At 40.3% G+C, this 12,064-nt stretch overlaps 1 protein-coding gene across 1 annotated transcript in view; it reads right to left on the bottom strand.

Moving 5' to 3' along the window:
- Positions 1 to 2,970: 2,970 nt before the first annotated feature.
- itga1 (integrin, alpha 1) overlaps positions 2,971 to 12,064 on the bottom strand; it is a 188,767-nt gene continuing 179,673 nt past the window's right edge. Inside the window, exons 30-31 of the mRNA XM_048527733.2 lie at positions 9,606 to 9,719; positions 2,971 to 6,125 (exon numbers count right to left, since the gene is read on the bottom strand). Coding sequence (XP_048383690.2) covers positions 6,087 to 6,125; positions 9,606 to 9,719 — 153 coding nt within the window. The 3' untranslated portion in view covers positions 2,971 to 6,086. The remainder of the gene's footprint in view (positions 6,126 to 9,605; positions 9,720 to 12,064) is intronic.

Genomic DNA, 12,064 nt, shown 5'->3' on the forward strand with positions numbered 1-12,064 from the left:
ATGTGATCATTGTACACCGTGATGTAGAATGAGTGTGGAAAGTGACAGCGGTCAATCCAGAGTAACTCGTAGAGAACCAATTTCAAATGGGCAAGAATGGAGCTGGAGCAAAAGGCTGGTGTGGAAAATAATAGCTGAACAAGGGCTTCTTTCAAAGAGGAGATGGTTTAGGCACAGTCAAAGTATATTTCCACAAAGAGGAAAACACTTGAACTTTTAGTATCACAAAGAGGATAGAAATTAAATTACAGAAACAATGTGCTTATAACAGGTGTCTGGTTGTAAATATAGCAGTGAACCAAGATGAATATAGAAGATTTGCAAGGGAATTGGTAAAGTAAATAAAAGAAGTAAGAGAAACTATGAAAAAAGACTGATGGTGAATATAAAGGGAAATTCTACTGTCTTTAATCGGCACATCAATTGTAAAAGAATAAAAACTGAAAGAACTATGGACTCTGTAAATCAAGAATAAAAACAAAGTTGCTGGAAAAGCTCAGCAGGTCTGGCAGTATCTGTGAAGGAGGAAACAGAGGTGATATTTCGGGTCTGGTGACCCTTCCTCAGAATTGATGGCGGCTGGGAAACCGTCAGTTTATACACAGAAAATAAGGAGGTGGGTGGGGTTCACCTGCATATTTGCTAATGGGGCATACTGTATCCGCTGCTCCCGATATGCCCTCCTCTACATTGGCGAAGCCAAGTCGAGGCTTAGATGCCTCTTCGTGGAACACCTATGCTAAGTTTGCGACAAACAACTGTACCTCCCAGTCGCGAACCACTTCAACTCCCCCTCCCACTCTTTGGACAACATGTCCATCCTGGACCTTTTCCAGTGCCACAATGATGCTACCCAAAGGCTGCAGGAACAGCACCTCATATTTCGCTTGGGAACCCTGCAGCCCAATGGTCTTAATGTGGACTTCACAAGCTTCAAAATCTCCCCACCCCGACCTCATCCCAAAGCCAGCCCAGCTCACCCCCGCCTCCTTGACCTGACCGTCTTTCCTCCCACCTATCTGCTCCTCCCACCTCACTGACTAAGTACCACCCACACCTCCTACCTCCCAGCCTCATCCCTGCCTCCTTGACATGTCCATCTTCCATTGCCAGACCAACCCATCTGAACTCCCTACCTACACTCACCTTTACTGGCTCCAGCCCCGCCTCCTTGACCTGCATGTCTTCTCTCCACCTATCTACTCCTTTACCCACCTTCCATTCGCTTCCCCCCTTTCTCTATATATTTCAGAGATCCTTCCCCTCCCCCATTTCTGAAGAAGCGTTCAGACCCGAAACATCAGCTTTCCTGCTCCTCTGATGCTGCCCGTTCCACTGTGTTCATCCAGCTCTACTCATATGCCTGTGTTTGGCTCATGTCCCTCTTAATTTTTCCTACTCGTACTTTTGCAAATGTCTTTTAAATATTGTAACTGTACCAACATCTATCACTTCCTCTAGCAGTTCATTCCACATATCAACCACTGTCTGTCTGAAAACCTGCCCCCGCAAGGTCCCTTTTAAGTCTTTCTTCTTGCAACTTAAAAATATGCCCTCTAGTTTTGAATTTCCCTACCCTAGAGACAAGAACTTTGCTGTTCACCTTGTCTATGCCCCTCACGATTTTATAAATCTCAATGAGGTCAATCCCAATGACCTATGCTCCGGTGAAAAAGTCCCAGCCTAACCAGCCACTCCTTAAAACTCAAATCTTCTAGCCCTGGTTTTATCTGTGTAAATCCGTTTGCACCTTCTCCAATTTAATGATGTCTTCCCTGTAGCAGGGTGACTAGTACTGTATATAGACTCCAAAACTGGCGTCACTAATACCCTGTACAAAAAAATCATGAGGAAATACGAACATCAGAATTCGGAGCAGGAGCAAGCTATTTGGCCCATTGAGCCTGCTGTGCCATTCAATAAGATCAGGGCTAATCTTCTTGTGGACTCAGCTCCATTTACCTGCTCACTCAACATAACCCTTAATTCCTTTACTGTTCAAAAATTAATCCATCTTTGCCTTAAAAACATTCAAAGAGGTAGCTTCAACTGCTTCACTGGGCAGGGAGTTCCATAGATTCACAACCCTTTGGGTGGAGAGGTTCTTCCTCAGCTCAGGTCGAAATCTGCTCCCATGATTTTGAGGTTAAACTCCCTGATTCTAGTTTTCTTCTGCCAGTGGAAACAACTTTCCTACTTCTATCTTATCTACTCACTTCATAATTTTACATGTTTCTACAACATCTCCCTCATTCTTCTAACTTCTCAATCTCGCTTCATAAGCCAACACTCTCAATTCCGAAATCAACCTCTTGAAACTCCTCTGCACCCCCTCACCTTTTCTCAAGTAAGGAGACCAAAACTGTACAATGCACTCCAGGTGTGGCCTCAACAGCACCCCATACAGCTGCAGCATAACCTCCCTATTTTTAAACTCCAACCTATTTGCCTTCTTAATTATGTGCTGCATCTGCAAACCAACGTTTTGTGATTCCTGCAGAAGGACAACCAGGTCCCTCTGCACAGCAGCATGCAGTAATTTTTCACAATTTAAGTAATAGTCCATTTCGCTCTTATTCCCATCAAAATGGATGACCTCATATTTACCAACATTGTACTCCATCTGCCAGACCCTTGCTCACTCAATTCACCTACCTACATCCCTCTGCAGATTTCATGTCCTCTACACACTTTGCTCTACCACTTATTTTAATGTTAGCTGCAAACTTTGACACGCTACATTTGGTCCCCAACTTTAAATCTAAATTTTTCCCATCTAGCTCCTCAAACAACAGCAACCTTAATGCTGGAGGCTGATCACAGTGGACTGTCAAATTTTAACTCAAAGCAACTTAAAATTTACCTAATCATTTAAAATGCTGGAGCAAATACAATGATCTAGAAGCAATTATAACATTTTAACTTGCAAATATTATTTACAGAAATTATTAACATACCGGACAAAATGCCTTATATTATGATTTTTATTAAAAAAGAATCAGCACAAGTAAAAAGATTTTCCCATTCTACATTCATGCAAACATCCTTAAGTCATTTTATTGACAGAAAGCACTTCACCCTTGGAAGTTAAACAATGGATGTAGCTTGGCATTTTTCTCAGAGCTGTTTCCTGCCCCATTGCATACAAAATGTCTAAAGTTGGTTTATACAAAAATAGCAGAAATCAAGGCAGATCCAAGGAAATTCCCTGCCTTACATTTTGAATTAAACAGTGTTATTGGTCCTTGAAGTTAAACATCTCTTAAATTTAAACTAACATTTATATACATTTGGTATAAAGTGATAACAAGCAGTCTAATATTTATGGCAACACTACGTCATTTCACCAGCGTAGCGATTCAGAGGAAGATTGCAATTAAAATCATTCGCTTAAGAGTTGAGGGGCAAAGAAAATTATTTTACTTGCCGAGCCTTCATCCAAGATAGACATCACTGTTTTAAAGCTAGAATGAAAATGGCAATGCACAAGGTACATTTATTCTCCTTCCTTTGATATACTGCATTCTGATATGCCCACCTCCAGACAATATATACACCCTTGGGGCAGAGGTGAAAGATTTCTTTTTGCACTACGTGCAACACAATCTGAAACCTGAATGTAAACACCATGTGGATTACTTTGGTATACTGAGCAGAGGATGCCATGTTTTGCACTTCATACTTACAACTTCAAAGTCTACCAATAAGTTACAGTGTGCACATGATCATAAAAATAATAATATACACCAGTAGCACTGCCAGGAAAATAGCATTGCATAAAATTTGACTGAGATCAATAGGCAGGATTAATCATTACAGACTAAACAAAGTCTGCATTAAAAAAATCACAATTAGATTGAAATAGAGACATTATTTTGTTGCACTAACAATTTCAAAGCAACAAATGAAAATTTTAAAAATGGGCTAATTTTTACTTTTAATGATAGTGTATGATGTATGATATCAGTTTGATCACCCATCAAAACTTGACTTCAAAAGGAACAGAAATAACGCAGCAATGGATTGAAGGCATAGTCTTTTAAAACAAGAAGTGGTCTGACTTCCTGTCTTGGCTACAAAGTGGATGGTTATGGAACTGCTTTTTTTGTGACAAGCACAGATCAGCAAGTTGCCGATAAAGATCTCCTGCAAGTACTGAAGCTGAAGTGAGAAACTACTTCTGCTTTGCAGATCTCTTTACAGTTATATCTATTCTTTTATCTTCACTTGAAATCTATCTCTGAATAAATCTTTGGCCTGCCCCCAGGGAACCCTTAGAAATGATCAAAAACATGTTGACCAAATAATTCAAATCCACGACTCTGCCCTGACATTTTTATTCAGGAAAGTGAGCATTTTTTCATCAGTAAAATGTAGGAAAATTGACCTTATAATTATTTTATGTAAAAGAAATATAATTGAAGGGTGATTACTTTGTGCAGTAGTTAATTGAAAGCTGTAACAGTATGGTAGAAATAATGGTGACAGATATATGCACAGTTAAATGTGAAGCTTTTGTTTGAATTGTCCTGTTCCTCTACAAGACTGTGCTGCACTACTGTCTTGCTGAGAAGCTTTGCATTTGTATTAAATACATTTTTGTCAAATAACAGTTCTCTATCTCAGTATATTAAGTGCCAAGAGGAAGTCTACATTTTTTTCGCTGATGGTCCTGGGGAAGGGTCACCCGACACAAAAATTTTAACTCTGATTTCTCTCCACAGATACTGCCAGACCAGCTGAGTTTTCCAGCAATTTCTATTTCTCTTTCTGATTTACAGCATTCGTTGTGCTTTCAGTTTTTATTATTAGTGGCTATTGGTGGACTTTTTTAAAATCTGGAATTGAAAGCTAGTCTAATGTTGACTGTATAACCATTGCCAATTGCTGTAAAAAAATTCTGGTTCATTAACGCCCTTTAAGGAAGGAAATCTACCACCCTTCCCTGGTCTGGTCTATGTGTTACTCCAGGCATACATTGAGGTATGGTTAACTATTCCTCAGAATGGCCTAACAAGCCACTCAGTCCAAGTGTAATTAAGGATGGGAAACAAATCACATACTTGCTTCTGACACCTAAGAAACCATGGAAGAATATAAAAAACACATAGTAAAGTATACTTGAAATATCTAGGCTGACTGTGTCAGATCCCGATTTGGTTCCTCTCTAAATCTCCAATGATGGCAGATTAGGAGTGATGGAAACCTTGTACAGGACATTTTTTGACAAAAAGTTGTGATGATATGGCCTGTTAGATTCCTGACTGATGAAGTTGCCTCCTCCATTAATTCAGTTTTGCTCTTTATTGCTTTCTACCATTCTGTGCTTCAAATTTGTCTTATTTTCTCATTATAAGTTCCTCACAATTTCTGTCTTCTTTGGTTTTTGACCCCTGTACTAATGCCTATAGTTCTTAATATATACAATTGTTCATTAAATCTCACCTTATTACCTAAATGTTCTAGAAGTAAACTGGTTGGAAAATTTGAAATATGTACACCTCTTACCATCTACCATCATATTCAGCTGCTATTTAAAAAAAAGTCTCTATTCAAATATATGCTTGCAATTGCTTCGAAATGTTAAAAATTGTATGACAACAGTTTTAAATCTACAAAAACAAAAAGCATTTTCCAAAGTACATAATCACGATAGCAACTGAGCAAGATCTTTAAATCTGACAATACCAAGAAAAATCTACAAGCACCAGGAAAAAATATGTTTTTGATGTCCAGCAGAAAGGGGAGTGATCATTATTTGTTATAGTTTAAGTAATTATCCAAAGGAGGACAGGTATAACTTGGTGATACTTAAAATAATCAACTTGAATGATATATAGATTATAAAGACTTTCAAACAGTTTAAAATGTACAAACACACTTTTAGCATTTTAAAAAAATGTTAAATATATACAACATATTAACAAATGAATAGTTTGGATAACATTTTTCTCATGCAAGACACTGTAAATTACTTTCATGAACATAATTTTACAACTTTTATTGTCTTCCATAATATTGATGGATTGTTGTGATATTAAAGGCTTTGTTTTCTACTGTGCTTCTCAGACAGGTTTGTGAACTTCTCACATCTTTTCTTTTAAAGGTCTTCTGAAAAATCCAGCCTAAAAAGAAATCAAAGTTTGTAATATTATGACAACAATCATTACGTTATAGTAATTAAGATTTAAGAGTAGATATTTATAGAACTGGTAAATACTGGATCATGCTTTCATAGTTTCATCTTTTTACTGAAAAAGCCTGGGGTTTTTGGCGGACATTTAAAAGTAAAATAAACATATATCAATGCATTCAATTTAAAGCAACCTCTGCCCTTTCCATAATGACCATGTTATTAGGTTCCATGACAATACAGCAAAGCCCTCACAGAAGCAAGGGATTTAAACTGACCAGAAAAGCCCAGCTAGGAAATAAATGTAATTCATTTAGACATTGATTGAAATCTAATTAAGGTTGGTGTTGGGACTGTTATAGAGTCAGAACTGCCACTGTAAGGCCCCTCCCATCCTACAATATTTTACATTCTTATTATCACTGTCTCAAAGCGTATTACCATCATTCCCTTGCTGATTCCTGAGAGGAGTGGGAACAGCAATGTTAAGAAGAAAATGGGCCAGCTTTGCTTTTCAATATGGCAGGTTAGGAATGAAGAGCCAGAGCAAGGGAGGATGGAATTTGACAGGTTGAAATGTGTCAGTGGAGACCACAGCTTTATCTATTCTTATGCTGACATAAATTAACTGTAATTCACTTTGTAATGTCAAATTTTAACTGCAATGAAGTGAGTTTTGAAATATATATATATTTATGAATGTTACAAATAAAATATATTTCTGGGAAGGAATTCTATATTTATCAGTGTGGCATTTTCCAAGATCCAGGATTTTATTCAAAGGGATGCACTAAAAGCTTGGGTAGACACTCAAGTACGAGATGAGGGAAGGCCACAAGCTAACACCCTCCTTCTATAATACAGGGAGGGGCTGAAATCAGTGTATATCCTGTGTTAAGGACATTTGAGGCACATCTGTGTGTCACTACCTCTTAGCCAGAAGGCTTGAGTTCATGACTCACATGCTCCAGAGTAGTGTCATAACACATCTGAACAGTTCAGTTAAGAAATATCTACTCAATCTTGCAAACATTGTGGTTTCTTGTGGCTTGATAGTAGTACCCTTACATCCGAGCCACAAGACCTAGGTTCAAGTCTCATTGCCTCTAGGGGTGCGTAATAACATCTAAAGAACAAGTTGATATCGAAAATATACTAACTTGTGTTTGTACTTACCAGAAAATGCATGACATAACACGTATTTAAAATATGGTATTGGCAGAAGTGACCATAGTCCTCATGAAGACAAGTCTCACCTGGTAATACCTTACATTATATTGTGTGGAACTAGTGCCATGCTAAAAGGAACAGACTTCAAATAGGCAACTTGAGACAAAGAATCCTAGAGACTGTGGGTCATCAGCAACTGCAGAATTGTACTCCAGTGGAATGTGCAACTTCAGAGCACTCAATCATTACCATCAAGCCAGAGGATCAACCCTAAGTTAATGAAGAATGCTAGAGGGCATGCCAGGAGCAACACCAGGCATACCTAAAAAATGAGGCGTCAACCTGAGATAACAAAGTGTGGAGCTGGATGAACACAGCAGGTCAAGCAGCATCTTAGGAACACAAAAGCTGACGTTTCGGGCCTAGACCCTTCATCAGAAAAGGGGGATAGGGAGAGGGTTCTGAAATAAATAGGGAGAGAGGGGGAGGTGGATCGAAGATGGATAGAGGAGAAGATAGGTGGAGAGGAGACAGACAAGTTAAAGGGGCGGGGATGGAGCCTTTAGAGGTGAGTGTGGGTGGGAGGTAGGGAAGGGATAGATCAGTCCAGGGAGGATGGACAGGTCAAGGGGGCAGGATGAGGTTAGTAGATAGGAAATGGAGGTGCAGCTTGAGGTGGGAGGAGGGGATAGGTGAGAGGAAGAACAGGTTAGGGAGGCGGGGACGAGCTGGGCTGGTTTTGGGATGCAGTGGGGGGAGGGGAGGTTCTGAAGCTAGTGAAATCCACATTGATACCATTGGGCTGCAGGGTTCCCAAGCGGAATAAGAGGTGCTGTTCCTGCAAGCTTCGGGTGATATCATTGTGGCACTGCAGGAGGCCCAGGATGGACATGTTGTCTAAGGAATGGGAGGGGGAGTTGAAATGTTTCGCGACTGGGAGGTGCAGTTGTTTATTGCTAACTGAGCGTAGGTGTTCTGCAAAGTGGTCCCCAAGCCTCCGCTTGGTTTCCCCAATGTAGAGAAAGCCACAACAGGTACAGCGGATGCAGCATACCACATTGGCAGATGTGCAGGTGAACATCTGCTTGATGTGGAAAGTCTTATGTCAACTTGATGAAGCTACACAACAGGACTACTTGGATGTCAAACTGCATATGCAACAAGTGAGACAGACTGAAACAATTCCACAACCAACAGATCAGATCTAAACTCTGCAGTCCTGCCACATTAAGTCATGAATGGTAGTGGGCAACTGAACAGTCACCTGGAAGAGGAGGCTCTAAACCCATAGGTGCCCAGCACATCAGTGTAAAAGATAAATCTGAAGGATTTGCAACAATCTTTAATCCTTCATTCACCAGTGTGCTGTAATAACAGCATGTACATACATTACAGAAATACACCAATGCTCCTTACACAACACCTTCCAGAAAGAATCTGATTGTCCCAGGAGGGGTTCTCAAGACACACAGCCTGGTCCTGTTATGACATGGGTTACTTTTAGCACAGCCAGCCATTCTCACCTCTTCCTTGGTCTGTTACCACTTTAAATGGACTGCTTTATGCAGAGCTGACCCATTCTTTCCTACTGTTCCCTATTATCCTAGAATCCTAACAGGAAGCAGGCTATTCAGCCCATTGAGTCCTCTGAAGAGCATCCCATTCAGACCGACCTCCCGCCATGTAATCCTGCATTTCTCATGTACAATCTATCTAGCCTGCACATCCCTGGACACTATGGGCAGTTTAACATGGCCAATCCACCAAATCTGCACATCTTTGGACTGTGGGAGAAAACTCGGGCATCTGGAGGGAACCCACGCAGACACAGGGAGAATGAACAAACTCCACACAGACAGTCACCTGAGGGTGGAATTGAACTCGGACACATGACACTGTGAGCCTCTGTGACAACCACTTTTGCTACTTATTCAGCTTTGCTCCTGTCCTGGCTTCTATTCATTATCTCCCTGTTTACCTACATCTTTTATATCTCTCTCTCCCTTGTACTCTGTATCCACTTACTTGCTCACCTTTCCCCTTGCCCCCAACTTTGTCTTCAGTATTAATACCACCTTTACCCCGCTGCTGACAATTCTGATGAAGGGTCACTGGGCCCAAAATATTAATTCTCTTTTCTTTATAATACACTCTGTTGACTTTCTCTAGCAACTTCTGTTTTTGTGGTGGGCCTCAGAGGATGGAGGTCTGGGTTCAAGTCCTGCCTAATCTGGAGGCATGTCTCAACAGGTTGATTGAAGTAACTACAATACAAGTTAAGTATAATACAAGACACACTTACCTTCCACAGTGCAAATATTACAAGTGCAAGAAGCAGCAGGCCAGCAAGAACACTGAGTATAATCACCCAGATTGGGACACCTCCACGAGATTCTTTTGATACAGTTAAAGTCACCTGCAAGTTGTAAGAAAATTAACTTAAGGTTAAGCATTCTGAACAATGTTATTATTCCTCATGTTTATTTTTACATATTTCATTATCATGTGAATTAAAGTGAAATTGAAGGGAGCCAGGTTTTTAAAACTGAGAGAGGCTTAGATAACTGGTTCAAAAATGACCACCCCATATCCTATTTTTTAAGCCCCTTAATCATTATCCAGCTGTTTCCTAACTTCCGTTCACAATCACTGTGCACTGTTCACATGCCATACAACATACTTTACACCTCTCGTCAACTTTCCCTTTCTTGGTTTTGAGATTGTGCTCCTGGCTGTAAACTTTGCATCACAATCATACTCAGATCTTGCATTTAATAAAAATCAAAGTGATTGCTTGGAGCTGAAGGTCAGGATCTCACATAACATCACAGTTTTGTTAGGCAATGGGCAGGCAGGATTTCAGTAAATGTGAAGGATGAGAGTTTGATTTCAGTCAGTTTTCTAGCAGCTTTCCGCTTTGCATAATTTCAGTGTGCAATGTCATAATCTCTATCACACTATGTCTGAGGAAGGGGCTGAGCTCTGAAATCTTGCATTTTCAAATAAACCTGTTGGGCTGTACCATGTGGTTTTTGACCTTGTCCACCTCAGTCCAACACTGGCATCTCTACAATATGTCAAATGAGACATGAAAGTCAACCAATGCTAACATTTGGTTGCATAGCCGCCACTTTCCTCATTTTCTAACTGGATCTGAAGGGCCTACTTTGCTAGAGAACGACTATAAGTTAAAAATGAGGTGTTGCCTTAAACAAGATGTGGTTTATTGAATGGTATCAATCAAACACAAGTTACATTAGTCACATTGGCTCACACACATTTTTCTCAGGGTGGGTGAAAGTGGGTTAGGTGTGATTAATGTCCTGTTACCACCAGTGAGATAATATGCCAAATTTCCCATCTCTCAACACAAATGTAAGTATTTTGCCCTATCAGAAATGTCAGCAGCAGTGTGTTCAGTCTTCAGAAACTGTTGACCTCTGGTTCTGAGGCAAAGTAGGCCCAGTCCTACTTTGGAGAGGACCTAGAGGCAAAAAGATAAAATTTATCTTTACTCTCCTCTCAAGGTGGGTATCCTGGGAGGTGGAAGTGGGGGAAGACAGTTGTGGGGGTGGGGTGGGGTAGCCTGGGGCAAGAGCACTGATTGGCTGTCCATAATCTATGCCTCCACCTGACCAGAGATCAGGGCCCTTTTCGCTGGAAAGTCGAGACCTTCTTATTTAATTGCAGAGGTGACGAGATAGGTATGAGTTTCTCTTCAGTGCAAACTCATCCAATTACTTTCCCTTTTCCCACCTCTCCCTCGCCAGTTCTAGGAATGGCAAAAATCCACCCACTGTCAGTAAAACTGTTGGGAGGCCTACAATAACAGGTCTGTCTCTTCCAGAGCCAAAGATTCTCTGCTTTTCTCTAGCTATGTTTTTAAGGCATCATCAGATTACATGGAGCTTAATATAGTCTTCAGCATTAACCCTTTCAGAATTATTGTCTGATACAACACTCACCAAATCTGCAGTGAAATTATACCTGACAGAGTAAGCCACGTGTAGGGAATGCTTTGAGCAGTAGTCAGAGATGTAGAGTAATGGGAGCACAATCAGAAACATACATGATGATTATATAATTAAGTTAAAATTACATGACTGTGTAGAGAGAGGTGGAAGTGAGTTGAAGCTTTAACCTAGTGCTGAGAATATGTATAGATTAAACTATAAATGCAGGGTCCTTTTAGAATGCTCCATAAAATCTCATAGTATTACTTTAGGAGACTAGTGAGTTAGACACAAAACATAGATGAATACTAGACATAGCTTTGATGGACAGTCAGGAGTAGAGGACTCACTAGTAATGATGATGTTGAACATTGAATGGTTAGGAGGTTTTGTGTGGAGAATTGTTAATTTAGAAACATGAGTGTTTGATTTTAGTGGAAGAAAATAATAGCAAGAGCAAGAGAAGTGCCATGGGCCTGAATCTGTGACACAAATACTTCCCAGCAATAATCAAGGACTCATTACAGCTGTTCGTGGGAGTTCCAAAGATTCAGCGTTTCATCACTGCGCTCTGGTCAGCTGCCACTTCCTGTCAGCATTGAACCAGAGCTCATACAATAAAACAGAGAAGTGGGGATGCTGAAGATCTGAAACAAAAACAGAAAGTGCTGGAGAAACTCAGTGTCTGTGAGAAGAAAGCAAAGTTAACAGTTTGAGGCGGGCGTTTCTTTATCAGAACAGGACTGGAGCTTGACAAAGCCAAAAATGCCAATGCACGCCTCCAAAACAGTTGCAATAACTTTGACCT

This window comes from Stegostoma tigrinum, chromosome 1, assembly GCF_030684315.1.
Source record: "Stegostoma tigrinum isolate sSteTig4 chromosome 1, sSteTig4.hap1, whole genome shotgun sequence".
In the NCBI taxonomy this organism is placed as follows: Eukaryota; Metazoa; Chordata; class Chondrichthyes; order Orectolobiformes; family Stegostomatidae; genus Stegostoma; species Stegostoma tigrinum.